General features: G+C 33.1%; 2 protein-coding genes across 4 annotated transcripts in view; both read right to left on the reverse strand.

Annotated features, from left to right (window-relative positions):
- Positions 1–8,371, reverse strand: part of LOC127729404 (BTB/POZ domain-containing protein 8-like) — a 53,661-nt gene extending 45,290 nt beyond the window's left edge. For 2 of the 3 annotated variants that reach the window (XM_052237234.1, XM_052237236.1), the window contains exons 1-4: positions 8,282–8,371; positions 3,923–4,076; positions 2,978–3,064; positions 807–914 (exon numbers count right to left, since the gene is read on the reverse strand). In XM_052237234.1, the coding sequence (XP_052093194.1) occupies positions 807–914; positions 2,978–3,064; positions 3,923–4,044 (317 nt within the window). In that variant the 5' untranslated portion in view covers positions 4,045–4,076; positions 8,282–8,371. Of the gene's footprint in view, positions 1–806; positions 915–2,977; positions 3,065–3,922; positions 4,593–8,281 lie in introns of those variants that run through there. The other variant, XM_052237235.1, reaches the window with a different exon arrangement.
- Positions 4,597–6,855, reverse strand: LOC127728910 (dynein heavy chain-like; the record flags this gene model as incomplete). Its single annotated transcript, XM_052236490.1, has 3 exons — positions 6,846–6,855; positions 5,452–5,664; positions 4,597–4,832 (listed from the first exon to the last, which is right to left on the reverse strand). Coding segments are annotated over exons 1-3 (459 nt in total), but the record flags the coding sequence as incomplete, so codon positions are not given.
- Positions 8,372–15,872: the final 7,501 nt, after the last annotated feature.

Raw genomic sequence — 15,872 nt, forward strand, 5'->3', positions numbered from 1 at the left:
GTAACTCGTAGTATCATACCGGCATACTGAACGGATCTAAACATGGTCTGACAATTTTGAACGTTAATTTTGAGATTTGGTCTGTTTTGGTCTGACACCGTCGTAACGGATCTTAACAGCTTGCTAGAAGATTCAGTCTTGTTTATCTTAACATGCCTTAACGGACTGATTTACCTAATGAGACTATCGATCGGAACGGCGTCTTAAAGTTCTTAAAAGTCTTGACGTTTTTCTCTAGCGGTAAATCCAGTCGATTAAGATATGATCAGACCAAAATGACCGTTTCAGACTGAAATCGTGCTACTAGTGATAAGTCTATATGTAAAAGTTGGCCAGGACATTTATGTTAAAATATATTAATTGACTCTGAGATTAAAAGTCAGTCATGGTGAGGTAAAAAATGTGCTGAATATCATTAGAATAGTCAAAAGATAGCAGTTCTGACAAAGACACAACTGCATGAATCTGACCTTGAGGTCAAAGGTTAAATCTTAATGTTGTCACAATGGTATATGACACACTGATTTATAAAGATACAACTACATGCCAATTATTACAAGTCCATGTAATCAGTTCTGCCAAGTACACACCAATGAAAAGACAATGAATATTTAAGGGTAAAATTATATATATACTTTTCTTGACAGTGAATATCATAAATTTCCCCTTAGAAAGACACGAAATGAGAAGTCATTTCAAAAAGATGAATGCAGTTTGGTAAATTATTAAATCTAACTCGTAAGATTGGAGTAACTATCTGATTAAACTGTTAAAATCTTGCCTAAATACAATAAAAACTCTGTTACCTGACAATAAACAGTACAGTTTTATATGTAACCCATGATGGCATGAGTAGCACATCTAAGTCTTCTCCAATGGAAAGTTCTAGAAATCGGTCAAATACTGCTGGACACCTAAAAAATAAAAAAATAAACACTTTCTAAGCTAAAAAAAATCAATGTATTTCATTAGCTATTAAAAATAATAATGTCTTGAAATTGCAATTATAGAAGGACATTTTTTATGGGGAGTAAATATTCACGTTTCTTAACAAAATATTCAAACGATTTTCTAAGGGCTAAATATCATGGGTTTATAATGGGTTATGCAATAATATATGATGTGATAAGCACATCATTCAAATTTTAACCCTACTGAAAATTGTTAACAATAAAAAATGAAATTAAAATCTGAACAAAATTTTCTTTCATTTGCAGTAGTGTTATTTGACTTGCACTGATTCTGAGATTGTAATTACTTCAAAACATTCACTTTGGGAATCCATGGTTCATGTATATATTTTCAAATTAAAAGGCTCATAAGTCTTCTAAACTTGAAAGTATTACTTATGATTACATTTTTTCAATCTCTCTTTTGAAAAAAGTACATAATTCCAATGATTTGATTTGATTTTTGGTGTTTTAACGCCACTTTTAAGCACCGCTTTTGGGCTATTTCGTGGCAGCTAGTTTTTATTGGTGGAGGAAGCCAGAGTGCCTGGAGAAAACCATGACCTTCGATAGGAAAACTGACAATCCTAGTCAATTAAGATTGGAGTCGAGTGCACCTGCACGAGCGGGGTTCGAACTCACAACCTCAGTGTTGACTGGCTAGTGATTACAGTAGTTACTACTTAGACCACTCGGCCACCAAGGCCCCCATAAATCCAATGAACATGTTGAATTGATGTATTGATACAAAATAAAACTATGGGCTCCCACATCTTTCTTTGCAGTCCTTTTACCACAAACTTTAAAAAAGAAGAAAAAGACAGGTTACTGTGTACACAACCATTAAGGGAGATGACTCTTGCAAGTTAAAAACAAGTTTCAGGTACCAATTTCAAGCATCTCAGATAGTATCTACTGTTTAAGCTGCATCTCTTATAAGAAAATAAAGAGCTGCGCCATGAGCGCATGATATGCCTGTCGCTTTTTCATCAATTAAAGTTCCATAACTCCTCAATGTCATATCAGAAGTTTATAAAAAAAACTAAAGGGAGCTTATTTTAATAGATATAAACCAGTCACCAAAGTTACATGAAAACTGCTTAAAGCATTTTTAAGTTATTGTCCGAAAACTGGAAAATCCCCCCTTGTTTATGAATACAGACGCAATATTCCAAAATGTAAAATCAGAAATTTAAAAAAATCGAAAGGGAACTTATGGCAATATATATATAAACAATTCACCAAAGTTTCATGAAAATTGTTCAAAGCATTTTTGAGTTATAGTCAGAAAACTGGAAAATCCCCCATTTTTTATGAATTAACCCCATAACTCAGAGACATAAAATCTACAATTTATAAAAATCGAAAGGGAGCTTACATCAATAGATATAAACAATTCACCAAAGTTTCATGAAAATAAGTTTAAATCATTTTTTAGTTATAGTCTGACATGTTGAGGCTGAATGGACAGACAGAATGACAACGGTATACCATAATACGTCCCATAAACGGGTGTATAAAAATCTAACAAGAAAAATTTAATTGTAAGTCGTGCACATTTTAGTATAACTTAAGACCTATTTCAGTGGTAAGATTTTTTGTGAAAAGAGCCCCAGACATTTATTTTTTTAATTCAGGGGCTTAATTAGAATAAAACAAGAATGTGTCCAATGGATACAAATGCTCCAACTTGTAAATATATGGCAAATTCATTAATTTTCTATTTTTAAAGGGTCCCCTCCGCCACGGCGGGGCATACAAATTGGAATTTTTGGGGTTAGATTGCACAATAGTAAAGGATGGAAGAAACAACTAATAAAATATGATAAATCAAATGGAAGATATCATGCTCAGGAAGTAATAAGTTCTTGCATCATCCAGCTTGCTATATGTCATTAGGGAGGGTAAACAGAAATCTACAATGCAGAAAACAAAAATATATTAAAGAATTTTACCTGATGTGAAACAAATACTATTCAAAAGTTAAGTAAGTTTTGAATTCACATGGGTTCAAGACAGTTTCTTACCTTGACTTCAAAATGAACTTATGAACTTTAACCTCTTTTCCTTCTGCTCTTATCAACAGGTCAGAGTGTTCTTCATTGTGTAATAGACTGAAAAAAAATTATGTACAACATGTTTAACTTCTATTCAAAGATTTCGAAAGTACAGCACAACCATGGCGGGTATGGTCTGCAGTCGACCCGATGGTCCCAGCTATGTATCCAACACATTAGTTGTTTGCCGTTCTAGCCAGGAAGGAATTTTCAAGATTTTCATATTTATTTTTTTTTCCTACGAGGACCATCGGAAAATCTTTTAGCGGGCGTCCACGAGTCTTACGACTAGCAGGGGAGAAACAATGTCATCGGGAAAATTTTTTTACGTTGGAGAATTTTTCAACGAGGACCAACACAAGATGTTTTAATCATCAGGCTACATCGCAAGAAATTTAAGTGGGCTACCTCGGGCTCTCGAGAGGAGCAGGTTGAAATTTTTTTTTTTTATTGGGGTACACCGCAAGAAATTTTAGAGGGCTACCTCAGGTTCTCGCGACGATTAGGGTGATAAAAAATACTCTTGCAGATGTACAGGATGAAATAGCATTCAGTTGTGTTCACATATACATGTTTAGGTTGACAAAAATTGTAATTAGATGACTCTCAAGCTTACTGACTGAGACATTTTATAACCATGAATAAAAGGAAATGTGGGGTACATGTCAATCAGACAGCAACCCAACAAAAAAATAAATAACAAAAGGACATCTAGAGGGCAACAAAGATGTCTATAAAATATATCAAGCTCAAAATCATACCAAAATTTATAAAAAGTGTAAACTATTTTACAAAAACAATCAAAGATCTTCAATGCCACCATTAACAATTCTCCAAAGAAGAAATAAAATTAAAAAAAAACATTTGATTCTAGAAGTGTCCACCAGGAACTTCTGAAGAGCATTTCTGTCTTACCTTCCTAAATCTTTTTGCAGTTGTTTGATAACACTCTGTTTCAAATTGTCTTTCTCATGTTGACAGCGTTCTAAAAATGATTTTGTTTTAGAAGACAGTATTTTTTCTTTAGGACGAGCCATACTTCGAAATTCTGTTTTTTCTTTCTAGCAATCTACAAATACATGTATAAAAGATATTAACTATAAGTACTAGGTGTGTGTGGTATAGGAGATATATCCTGTATGTAATAGGTGTGTGGTATAAAAGAGGCAAAAGATACCAAAGGGACATTCAAACTCTTAAGTAAAAAAAAAACTGACAATCCCATGGATAAAAAAGAAAAAGACCTACAGACAAACAACAGTACACAAAACACAACATAGACAACTAAAGACTGAGGAACACAAATCCCACCAAAAACTGGGGGTGATCTCAGGTGCTCCAGAAGGGTAAGCAGATCCTGCTCCACATGTGGCACCTGTATAAGAGATATATTCTGTATGTAATACGTGTACAGAATAAGAGATATATTCTGTATGTAATAGGTGTGCAGAATAAGAGATATATTCTGTATGTAATAGGTGTGTGGTATAAGAGATATGTTCTGTATGTAATAGGTGTGTGGTAAAAGAGATATATTCTGTATGTAATAGGTGTGTGGTATAAGAGATATATTCTGTATGTAATAGGTGTGCAGAATAAGAGATATATTTTGTATGTAATAGGTGTGTGGTATAAGAGATATATTCTGTATGTAATATGTGTGTGGTATAAGAGATATATTCTGTATGTAATAGGTGTGTGGTATAAGATATATATTCTGTATGTAATAGGTGTGCAGAATAAGAGATATATTCTGTATGTAATAGGTGTGTGATATAAGAGATATATTCTGTATCTAATAGGTGTGTGGTATAAGAGATATATTCTGTATGTAATAGGTGTGTGGTATAAGAGATATATTCTGTATGTAATATGTGTGTGGTATAAGAGATATATTCTGTATGTAATAGGTGTGTGCTATCAGAGATATATATTCTGTATGTAATAGGTATGTGGTATAAGAGATATATTCTGTATGTAATAAGTGTGTGGTATAAAAGATATATTCTGTATGTAATAGGTGTGCAGAATAAGAGATATATTCTGTATGTAATAGGTGTGCAGAATAAGAGATATATTCTGTATGTAATAGGTGCGTGGTATAAGAGATATATTCTGTATGTAATAGGTGTGTGGTATAAGAGATATATTCTATATGTAATAGGTGTGTGGTATAAAAGATATATTCTGTATGTAATAGGTGTGTGGTATAAGAGATATATTCTATATGTAATAGGTGTGTGGTATAAGAGATATATTCTGTATGTAATAGGTGTGCAGAATAAGAGATATATTCTGTATGTAATAGGTGTGCAGAATAAGAGATATATTCTGTATGTAATAGGTGTGTGGTTTAAGAGATATATTCCATATGTAATAGGTGTGTGGTATAAAAGATATATTCTGTATGTAATAGGTGTGTGGTATAAGAGATATATTCTATATGTAATAGGTGTGTGGTATAAGAGATATATATTCTGTATGTAATAGGTGTGTGGTATAAGAGATATATTCTATATGTAATAGGTGTGTGGTATAAAAGATATATTCTGTATGTAATAGGTGTGTGGTATAAGAGATATATTCTGTATGTAATAGGTGTGTGGTATAAGAGATATATTCTGTATGTAATAGGTGTGCAGAATAAGATATATATTCTGTATGTAATAGGTGTGTGGTATAAGAGATATATTCTGTATGTAATAGGTGTGTGGTATAAGAGATATATTCTGTATGTAATAGGTGTGTGGTAAAAGATATATTCTGTATGTAATAGGTGTGTGGTAACAAATCATCTTTAGAAAATAATGGGAAAGATTAACTATAGACTGATCATGAGCCTGAGTGTTAACTATAAAAAAACTAAGTCAATTTATCAGTAAAATACGGAAAAATGAAAATAAATATTTTCAAAATTTTGCTCTGGATACTGTATTTTGGTCATCAACAAGTTTCTGTCCCAATTTCACAAATTTCCATGAAGGTTTGACAAAGTTATTGATGTCTAAAAAAACTTTAACCACAGACTGAACCTAAATTTTGATGCTGCAGGATAGTGCAATGATTGCACAAAACTTACAAAGTGTTATCCTTTACATGACAATTATATTTTTCTCATTCTTCTTGAATGGTATTCCATCATGTGTATCTGCTTTTGTAACGTTTTTAAATACTAAATCAAAAATATACATTGGATAACAAGGAGTTGTATTCTCTCTGCTCTCCCCATGCCTAGCTAGTTCATATTGTATGAAAAAATTCTAGGTAAATAATAATATAATGACCCTAACTCAGAAAATTATCGACTCTCAAGATAAAGTACCCGTATACAGTTTACATCTGTTTTGACTAAAACTTTATACATTTCTAGTCAATGTGTGAATGAATGATATAATATATGAAAAAGATGACATGAATTACATGTACAAAAAAATATTATCATTTAATTCTTGCTGGTCCATTGATGACTCCATTACAGCCATTAGACTGCAGAAATTGCAAAAACTTTAACTTTGGTGCGGAATCTAGAATCACTTTGTCTCGCTTTGGCGAAATTAATTTTTTGCAGGCTGGACAAAAATGGGAAATGCAAGAAATTATATTTTTTAAGTGGATTTATTTATTGGATGAGACATTTCTACAGAGGTAGAAATGTGTCATAATGCTGAAACCTTAACTGTTAAATGTCAGGCACAAAATGCATATAACTTGTATAAATCTGGGTGCTATCAGGCTTTAAAACTTTTCTAGTTTTGTCTGTAACAGTTCTCAGAGTAAATTTCAAGGTGTATGATGCTGGACTGTAATTTAGTTCATCAGAGTTTAGTTTCAACGTTACCTGGAGACATGGAGATAGTGTTTTTTATCGTATATTTTTTTTTTACTACATGTATCAATGATGGTTCAGCAATGAGCATTGAAATATATTATATATATAATGAATCCAAAATGGTTAACTCTTATTTTCGCAACAATTGCACTAGAGCATGTACATTGTAGTACATTACCCTATTCCTGTAGACAGACTATGCCATGTAGTACATTACCCTGTTCCTGTAGACAGACTATGCCATGTAGTACATTACCCTGTTCCTGTAGACAGACTATGCCATGTAGTACATTACCCTGTTCCTGTAGACAGACTATGCCATGTAGTACATTACCCTGTTCCTGTAGACAGACTATGCCATGTAGTACATTACCCTGTTCCTGTAGACAGACTATGCCATGTTATAAAACATACAGTTACCTGGCAAGTTGTATTTATTATTACCATTAAAAGTATGATGACAATGTTATGAACATGAATATTTTTAATTCATTCTGTTTGTTAGGTTTATGTTAGGTATAAAATGAGTTTTAATAGCAGCAGTGCCTATTCATCATTCAATTTCATAGCAAACAAAAAGATTTCTATTGGGAAACTCACTTGATCAATCAGGCAGATTTTTGTATCAAAAAGATAAATAATAAGCCAACATGATATTGTCCCCATTTTAAAGTATAAATTTTTATGCCAATGATGTAGGATATCATCAAAGTTACTGATTGTATTTCACTATGATGTTTGTATATGATAATGATTTCTTGTAATGTCATAAGTTGTGAAATATGTAACGTAAGATTCAATATAATTTTACCACTGTATAGCATCACCACCAGTCATACATTGAAGGTACCCCGAAGCGGTGGAAAAAAACCAAATGTGTAGTCAGGTAAGGTAAAATACTTCCTATTTCACCATATTCCATGTTTTGCTGACAAGTAAGTTTTGTACCTAATAATGTAGCTACTATTTAAGGCTGATTATGATCCTTAATTTATCTTTCTCTCTCTTCAAATCGTCAGAATCAGACTGGGTATTACCTGTTCAAAGAAGCTTGTGACAAGTTCAGACTTGTTAACACATTTATCCTTCAACTATTCATTTGACTTTTTTGTAGCACAAATTTATATCATATTTTAGCTTTGACAACACTGTAAAACATGTAAAATAACTATTGTTTTCACTGAGAAATTCATGTATACAAAGTGGAAAAATTGTATGGCAAATAGATTTTCATTGTAAGGGGAATAGAATAGATACTTTTTGCTATCATTGTCTCTTTGCTTCGGGGGTATCTATATCCAGTGGTGATGCTATATGTACACAGTGTCGGTGTTTGCTGTAGTTCTAATTTGGCAAATATCAGTACTTCAATAGTTAATTATACAAACTTCGTCCGCCTTCATAGGTAACACCTGCCTTATATTATGAACACCTTTACTCCTTACCTAAAATAAAATCGTTTGAGGCTTCACAAAATCGTAAGAAGCAATATAATTTATGTGGAATTTATTTCCACTGGAGGCTGCCATATTTAAATTATAACAGGTAAAGTTTAACTCGGTAAAAAATTCCGGACTACAACCATATTCAAAATTATATTATCTTTACACATCAGCAAAAGGTTAGGGAACACTCATTATTTACCAGCTGGGATTTGGTTGGGGGGTTGTGGGGGGGGGGGGGGGGGGGGGGGGTTGAGAGGGGGAGGGGGTTGGTGAATGTTTCACCCAAACCATGATGATAAAATGAACCCCCAGGTTGGTAAAATCTAAGAAATCCAATGATTTTTAATGGAAGGACACAGCTTTTTGTTCAAATTATTGCTGGTAAATAATGACTGTTCCCTTATGGAAGTTTTAAAATCTTATGTCTCGTTATTAAAAAGCGAAAACTTAAGAAGGGACAGCCGAACACACGTATTAAAGAGCTAAAGGTTAAACTAGATCTGATGTCATGTGGTTTTGATTTAAGGTAGCTGCCTGGGGTGTCTAAATGTTCGTCGATAGATTTTTTTCAAACTTATGTGCAAGGACGTGAAAGACTTCTGGGTCAATGTACCTAGTCTTTTCGTTAAAATACACTGAAATTATCGAAATCTCAGTTATTTTATAAGGGAATTAGAACGGGGGAAACTTAATTTTTCTTTATTGAGAAGTCATCAAACGATAGAATTGGTTAAAATTCAATGTAATGAGAGAACATAATACATCCGAGATATCAAATAAAAATAGGGGGTCACAGGACTTATTTTATTGAAAATTCAATATAATTATATATCTGCCCTTGATTTTAAAAGGATTTTTTCTAAAAAATTTAAATACACTTTATAATGGCACTTAATTTTTATACGACCGCAAAATTTTTTTTGTATTGGTATGACGTTGGCGTCGTCGGCGTCGTCGTCGTCGTCGTCGTCGTCCGAAGACACATTGGTTTTCGCACACTAACTTTAGTTTAAGTGAATGGATCTTTATGAAATTTTACCACCATAAGGTTAAATACCACAAAAGGAAGGTTGGGATTGATTTTGGGGGTTATGGTACCAACGGTTAAGGAATTAGGGGCCAAAAAGGGAAAACAAATAAGCATTTTTGTAACTTCCAGACAATAACTTGTGTGTTAGTGTATGAATCTCTCTGACATTGTACCACAAGGTTCCATATCATAAAGGGAATGCTGGGATTGATTTTGGGGGTAATTGCCTCAAAATTTTAGGAATTGGGGGCAAAAAAGGGGGCAAAAAAACCCAAGCATTTTTCTAGTTTCACGACAATAACTTGTGTGTAAGTGTATGGATCTTTCTGAAATTGTACTACAAGGTTCCATATCACAAAGGAAAAGCTGGAATTGAGTTTGGGGGTAATTGCCCAAAACGTTTAGGAATAAGGGGCCAAAAATTAGCATTTTTCTAGATTCCAGACAATAAATTGAGTTCAAGTGTATGGATCTCTCTGAAATTGTACTACAAGGTACCATACCACAAAGGGAAGGCTGGGATTGATTTTGGGGGTAATTGCCTCAAAATTTTAGGAATAAGGGGCCAAAAGGGGCAAAAAACAAGCATTTTTCTAGTTTCGGGACAATAACTTGTGTGTAAGTGTATGGATCTTTATTAAATTGTACTACAAGACTCCATATCACGAAGGGAAAGCTGGGTTTCAGTTTGGGGGTAATTGCCCTAAACGTTTAGGAATTTGAGGCAAAAAGGGGCCAAAAAACAAGCATTTTTCTAGTTTCCAGACAATAACTTATGTTCATGTGTATGGATCTCTCTGAAATTGTACTGCAAGGTACCATACCACAAAGGGAAGGCTGGGATTGAGTTTAGGGGTGATTAATCATAAGGGGGTTCAAAAAATTTATGGGGGGGATTTTTTTTCCTTTTTTTTTCTTTAAAATTTTCCATTTTAAGTTGGTTATTTCTGATTTATATATAAAAGCAAATAATAATGATATGGTTTGAATAGGTAAATTAAAAAAAAATTAAGTTCTTAGACCACATGCATTCTGTGTCAGAAACCTATGCTGTGTCAAATATTTAATCACAATCCAAATTCAGAGCTGTATCAAGCTTGAATGTTGTGTCCATACTTGCCCCTACTGTTCAGGGTTCGACCTCTGCGGTCGTATCAAGCTGCGCCCAGCGGAGCATTTTATTTGATAGTGTTATCTTAATCTTTCAAGTTTTAGATGTGTCTGTTGTATATTGACTGATACTTGGTAAAACATTTTAAATGTAAAAAGTATTTTTGCAACATGACCATAATGGATGCCCAGAAAAACACTATCGTTCTACCTTAAAACAATCGTGATTTTTTTCTTAATCGCAATACTTGTGTAAAGTAAAATCAGTCGGAATTAATTATGATAAACCGGCCACGCATCGATGTTTAAGTTATGTCGGTTAAAAGTTCAATAGAGCTTATATCTCTGGTTTGTAAACCCTGCAGACTCTCAATAAAGCCAATGTAACATTTTTATAACGGTAAGTAGATCAAGTGTTCTGTGTAATTGTATCAGTTTACTTATTTTCATTAATAGTCATTAATACAGTTAGATATCATCAGAAATATTTATCAAGAGTTATATTAAGATTTCTTTATGAATAATGGATAATAAATAAGCTTTATTTAGAGTCGGCATAGTATATAAACAAGGACATCACATAAGCTCTATTGAGCTTTTAACCGACATACAAGACATAACAATACAGTACATAATAAGCATGCAATAAGTTACATAAATCAAAGTGAAGCACTATAATAAGGCATGGTAGTAATAAGCAGATTATAAGCATGATAAGCTAGGTATTAAAGCTAAAAGCATATAAAATGTAAACTAAGCATGATTAGGAAGCTGGTAAAATGCATAGCATTAAATATCAAATATAGGATTTATTAATGAAATATTATCAAGAAAAAAATGTAAAAGCAGTGCACCATCTTAAAACAAATATTTGATGAATTTGTAAGGAAAATAAAATTTCCAACTACGGACATCAGAAGAACAACCTTTATTAAGGTTACGAAAATAAACATTGCTCTATGCCAACATACAATCATTCATCTAAAATTTCATTCAAATAAGAAAAAATCAAAATCAATGAACAACCAAGAAAAAATAGAAAAATAGTAGACCTTTGTTTCAAAAAAGAAATGCTCCAAAATGCAGTCATTTACAGTTAAATTTGGTGGGACAATACTATTGAAAAATAATATTAGATTAATTTCCCTTTATTCATTGGTCACAGGTAAACTCAATATGAAGAAGCCAACCATAAAGAAAGGTAAAAATAAAGAATAGGAAGATGAAAGCTGTAAAAATTCTTAGCATTCCTGGGGTAAAGAGACCTGTTAAATGACATAAAATGTAACGAACAGTTTGCGCAATCGTTATTTGCAATTGGAGACAAGAGTATTCAAGATGCACACTTGAAGTATATTTTTCAACTACAAACGTCAGAAAAATCTTTAAAATCATGACAGGAATGACCGTCACTATGAGTTTAGTCCAAAAAAGGTCACCCACAATCGTGTTTTTATCCAAGATTATAAATCATTGATAAATCAGATATACTGTAGGAATAAGACATATCCGATTCGGAAAATACCTGTACCAAGTCAGGAATATGACAGTTGTTTTCCATTCGTTCCGTTGGTTGATAGTCCTTACGTTTGATTTTGTCAGTTTTTATAGACTTCCCCCTTTTTGAATTTACCTTGGAGTTCTGTATTTTTGTTAAAACTTTTTATACCCTTATGACAGCTGATAACACGAAACAATAAACTGAACTGGTCTTCCTTAAGCGAAACTTGAGGGTGAATCTAATAAAGTTTCACTTAATTGTTTTTATAACTTTGGGGTGAATCTATAGTGTAACTTATTTTTATGACATGTTGAACTGTACTTTAGCAAGAAAAGACATAAAATAAGAGAAAATGATAATCAAGGTTGTTTTAGAATGTGATTTGTCAATCTTGACATTCACGCCTAGGTCATTAACATTTGTCTGGTTTATACCACTACATTAAATTAATCATTTTTTAGACAGCTTAAAAATGAAAACAAATTGATAATTCCTCGTTGCATCACATTTGATACCATAGGAAACGTGTATGTCATTGAAGTAAAGCACAAAACATCTTGATAATTTAGACGCTTCGGTCGCATGAAATTTATAACGCGCTGTTTTAATTTTTTATAGCACTGAGTCGATACCTCTCCAGGTGGACTATCAGTCCCCGAGGGTATCATCAGCTAACTACCCGTTCATAAATTTTGAAATTTTACAGAAACTAAGGTTTCAACTCCCTCAGGCAAAGTTTGACGTAGATGGATTTGGCATTTTTTTAGGTCCTTTTTGGTTTTTAGCTCTTCAACGTTTTTAGTCCTTATACATCCTTGACTTTCAAATATTCGGCTTTGAGCGTTCCTGATGAAGGTAAATCCAGAATAGCGCTTCGGACGCATGCAATGGGAGGGGGGGGGGCGGGGGGTTAATGTTTTTTTGTTTGAGTCACATTTTTTTTTTAGTTTTTCGACGTTATCAATCAATTTTTTTTTTTCAAAATTGATTGCATAAAATTGGTAAGTGTCAGTGTCAATGTGTTTTTAGAATGGCTAAATAAGAAAATGCATAAATAATTGCAATGCACATGGCTTTTATTGCTTTTCCCTGTCTCGCCCCTTTTGGAGTTAATGCGATTCTCTCGGTAACTTGCTTTATCTTTGCCTAATCGTACAGATTACCATAATCAATTTACCAGATTTAAACATCTGTAAACCACTGACGCTTGAACTCTACATCGTAAAGTCATAGTGAGAAAAGCTTATACATCATTTGTTAGTTCAAGACAACAGTTTATAAAACATGAAAACACCGATATGGGTTGATTTGATGAGGAGACAATATAAACAACAGGCATTAAAAAGTATAATTTACAATTTGCAAAGATTATTCTAGAGTCTGTGTCAATAATATGGGTTCTTTGTATAATCTGAACAAAACGAAACGTTTTTTGAGAAAGTTTTGAATATTCTAATTCCCATAAAACACCCGTCGTTATTCCAACTGACCAAATCAATAGACGTTTTATGAAAAGGTATATACTCGACGCTCAGGTTGACAAATTAGACTTTAAATTTGGAGACTGTGTTAAAACATTGATTATCGATTAAAACCGGTAAAATTCAATTTGCGTGATGTTAACCAGGTATCCTACACACTTCTTGGTTCATTAAAAATTATATTAATTTTTGAGAATCATTTTCTGATATTATTGCTTGTGATTATAAGACGGGAAAGGTGTAAATTTGTGCGAGGGGAGGGGGTTGGTGGTAATTCAAGTATGCACATAATGAGCCAGTTTGATTTTTTTTATATTAATTACTGTTCTTCGAACATATCAATCTGTCACTCCATTACTAAACTTTTTCCTGAAAATGCGTGAAATATTTGTCACTGGACGAAAAAAAAAAAACAACAATCAATCAACCTTTACTAAACCTGCACAAAGCTCTATACAGTCTGGTTGATTTTTTTTCGGAAGTCTTCCATAGGCTTCCACTGACTTTGAAAGTTTAAAAGCGCCTTAATGCGTGTCCCACATTTACCCGATACCCGAACGATAATCGCAAGTTCAATTTTTTCATTATATTCTTTCTGCTCTTGGTCTTCAGGTAGCTCGAAGTTTATGACGCTTATATGGGGTAACGAGAGGAGAACGACATGCGGTATATTCTATTACCTAAAATGGCAAAATCCCTGGCCAATTGAATGCAGTAAATTAAACTGTTCAGCATTATCCTGTTGTCCTAGGAAACTACTGTGTGTGAATCTTATATGGTTCCTATTGTCCACAAAAACCAGGGTATGTATATAATGCCGATAACTGGAGTAAATTTTTTCCCGAGGCTTCGTTTGTGGTCTGTAAATGGCATGACAACTGCTGTCAATTACCGCTAACACTGCGGGCATTTAATTCCACCTGCCACGTAGTTGTCGCCTATTTTCTACGGTCGACTAAGAAGTATTTCGTGCAAAGATTTCACAAAGAATCGGTATCTAAGTAAGAGTTAAAGAAATGAACAAAGAAAATACATGCATTAGAGGGTATGACAAGGAGTACTTTTCGGACTCTTTGAAAGGCTGGTCAAACGGGTAAGACAATTTTAGACCTCAGAAATTACAATTGAATGAACATGTATAGGATGTCTTTTTCCAAAGATCCTCATTTCATTGGGTCGAACCAGTCACATTTTACATGAAAATAGTAGAAGGGAAATTAAGCTTTTCCTGAGTAGGTATTAACAAATTATTATAAATAAAATCATTTCCAAGGTCTAATAAGGCTAGCGAGGTCATAGAGGTGTCATGTTGGTCATTTGTACAATTGCCAAAAAAAATCACGAAGTTTCAACCTCCGAAAAAACGGCAAACTATCCAAAATAAATCCATAAAAGGAGTTGCACATTTTCTATGTATATACACACATTGTGCAAAGTTTAAAAGTTAAATGGTCCGTCGCTATTGATTTCGAAAAGGCAAATAATTCAAATAGCAAGTACATATTGCTTTAATTTATAAGGGTTGGTGGGAATTTGATTCTCTCATCCATTAGCTCCTTTTTCTCGGCTTCCCTTCTGTCTTTTCTTCTAGATTTTATATTCTTACTGCAATACCCTTGCCTCCTGTAAGTGTTCCAAAAGGAAGAAATATTATGGGATTTATAATTTTTATTCCTCACAGAATACTTGTTCTGGAATATTTGTTTCATAAGGAATAGTTATAATGAAATTGTCTATGTAAAATAAAGTTTTCAAAGGGACGTCTGTTATAAGGAACAAATATAAGTGGACGTCAGTACTATGAAGTTTAAGCACAAGATTCAATTGATACACAGGTAGTTTAAATCTTTAAAGCACTTTTGTGTTTTGATACGATACCCACATTTAAAGTCTAATTTGTCAACCTTACCGTCGAGTATATACCATTTCGTAACACATCTACTACAAATAACTTGAAACACATATGAAATTGCGACCACGATCATTAGAAAACACTGATCTCACTATAATCTCAACTTATTTTGTTGCAAGAAGTTTTCTACAAGCTTAAGACGACAAGAACATAGTCTGAGCAGTTTATGTAACAGTGACTCTGCATCCACGTCATTTGAACTTTGGTGGATAGTTGTCTCATTGGCAGTCATACCACATCTCTTACATAGTTATTGTAAACACAATATCATGAGGAGCAATCTGTAGGTATATTTCCCCATAGAAAGCTAAAATAGTTAAGATATATGTCACGAATCAGTAAAACCTATTGCAATTCATTTAGATAGTCACTAATCGATAAAACTTATAGCAATTAATTTTGGTATCTCACCAATTGATTAAACATATACAAAGTTATTTAGGTATGTCTCTAACTAATAAAACCTAATGCAGATAATTTAGGTATGTTGCTAATTAGTTAAACATAAAACAATTAATTGAGGCATGTCGCTAACTAATAAAACCAATAGCAATCAA

This window comes from Mytilus californianus, unplaced genomic scaffold, assembly GCF_021869535.1.
Source record: "Mytilus californianus isolate M0D057914Y unplaced genomic scaffold, xbMytCali1.0.p SCAF_2, whole genome shotgun sequence".
NCBI lineage: Eukaryota > Metazoa > Mollusca > Bivalvia > Mytilida > Mytilidae > Mytilus > Mytilus californianus.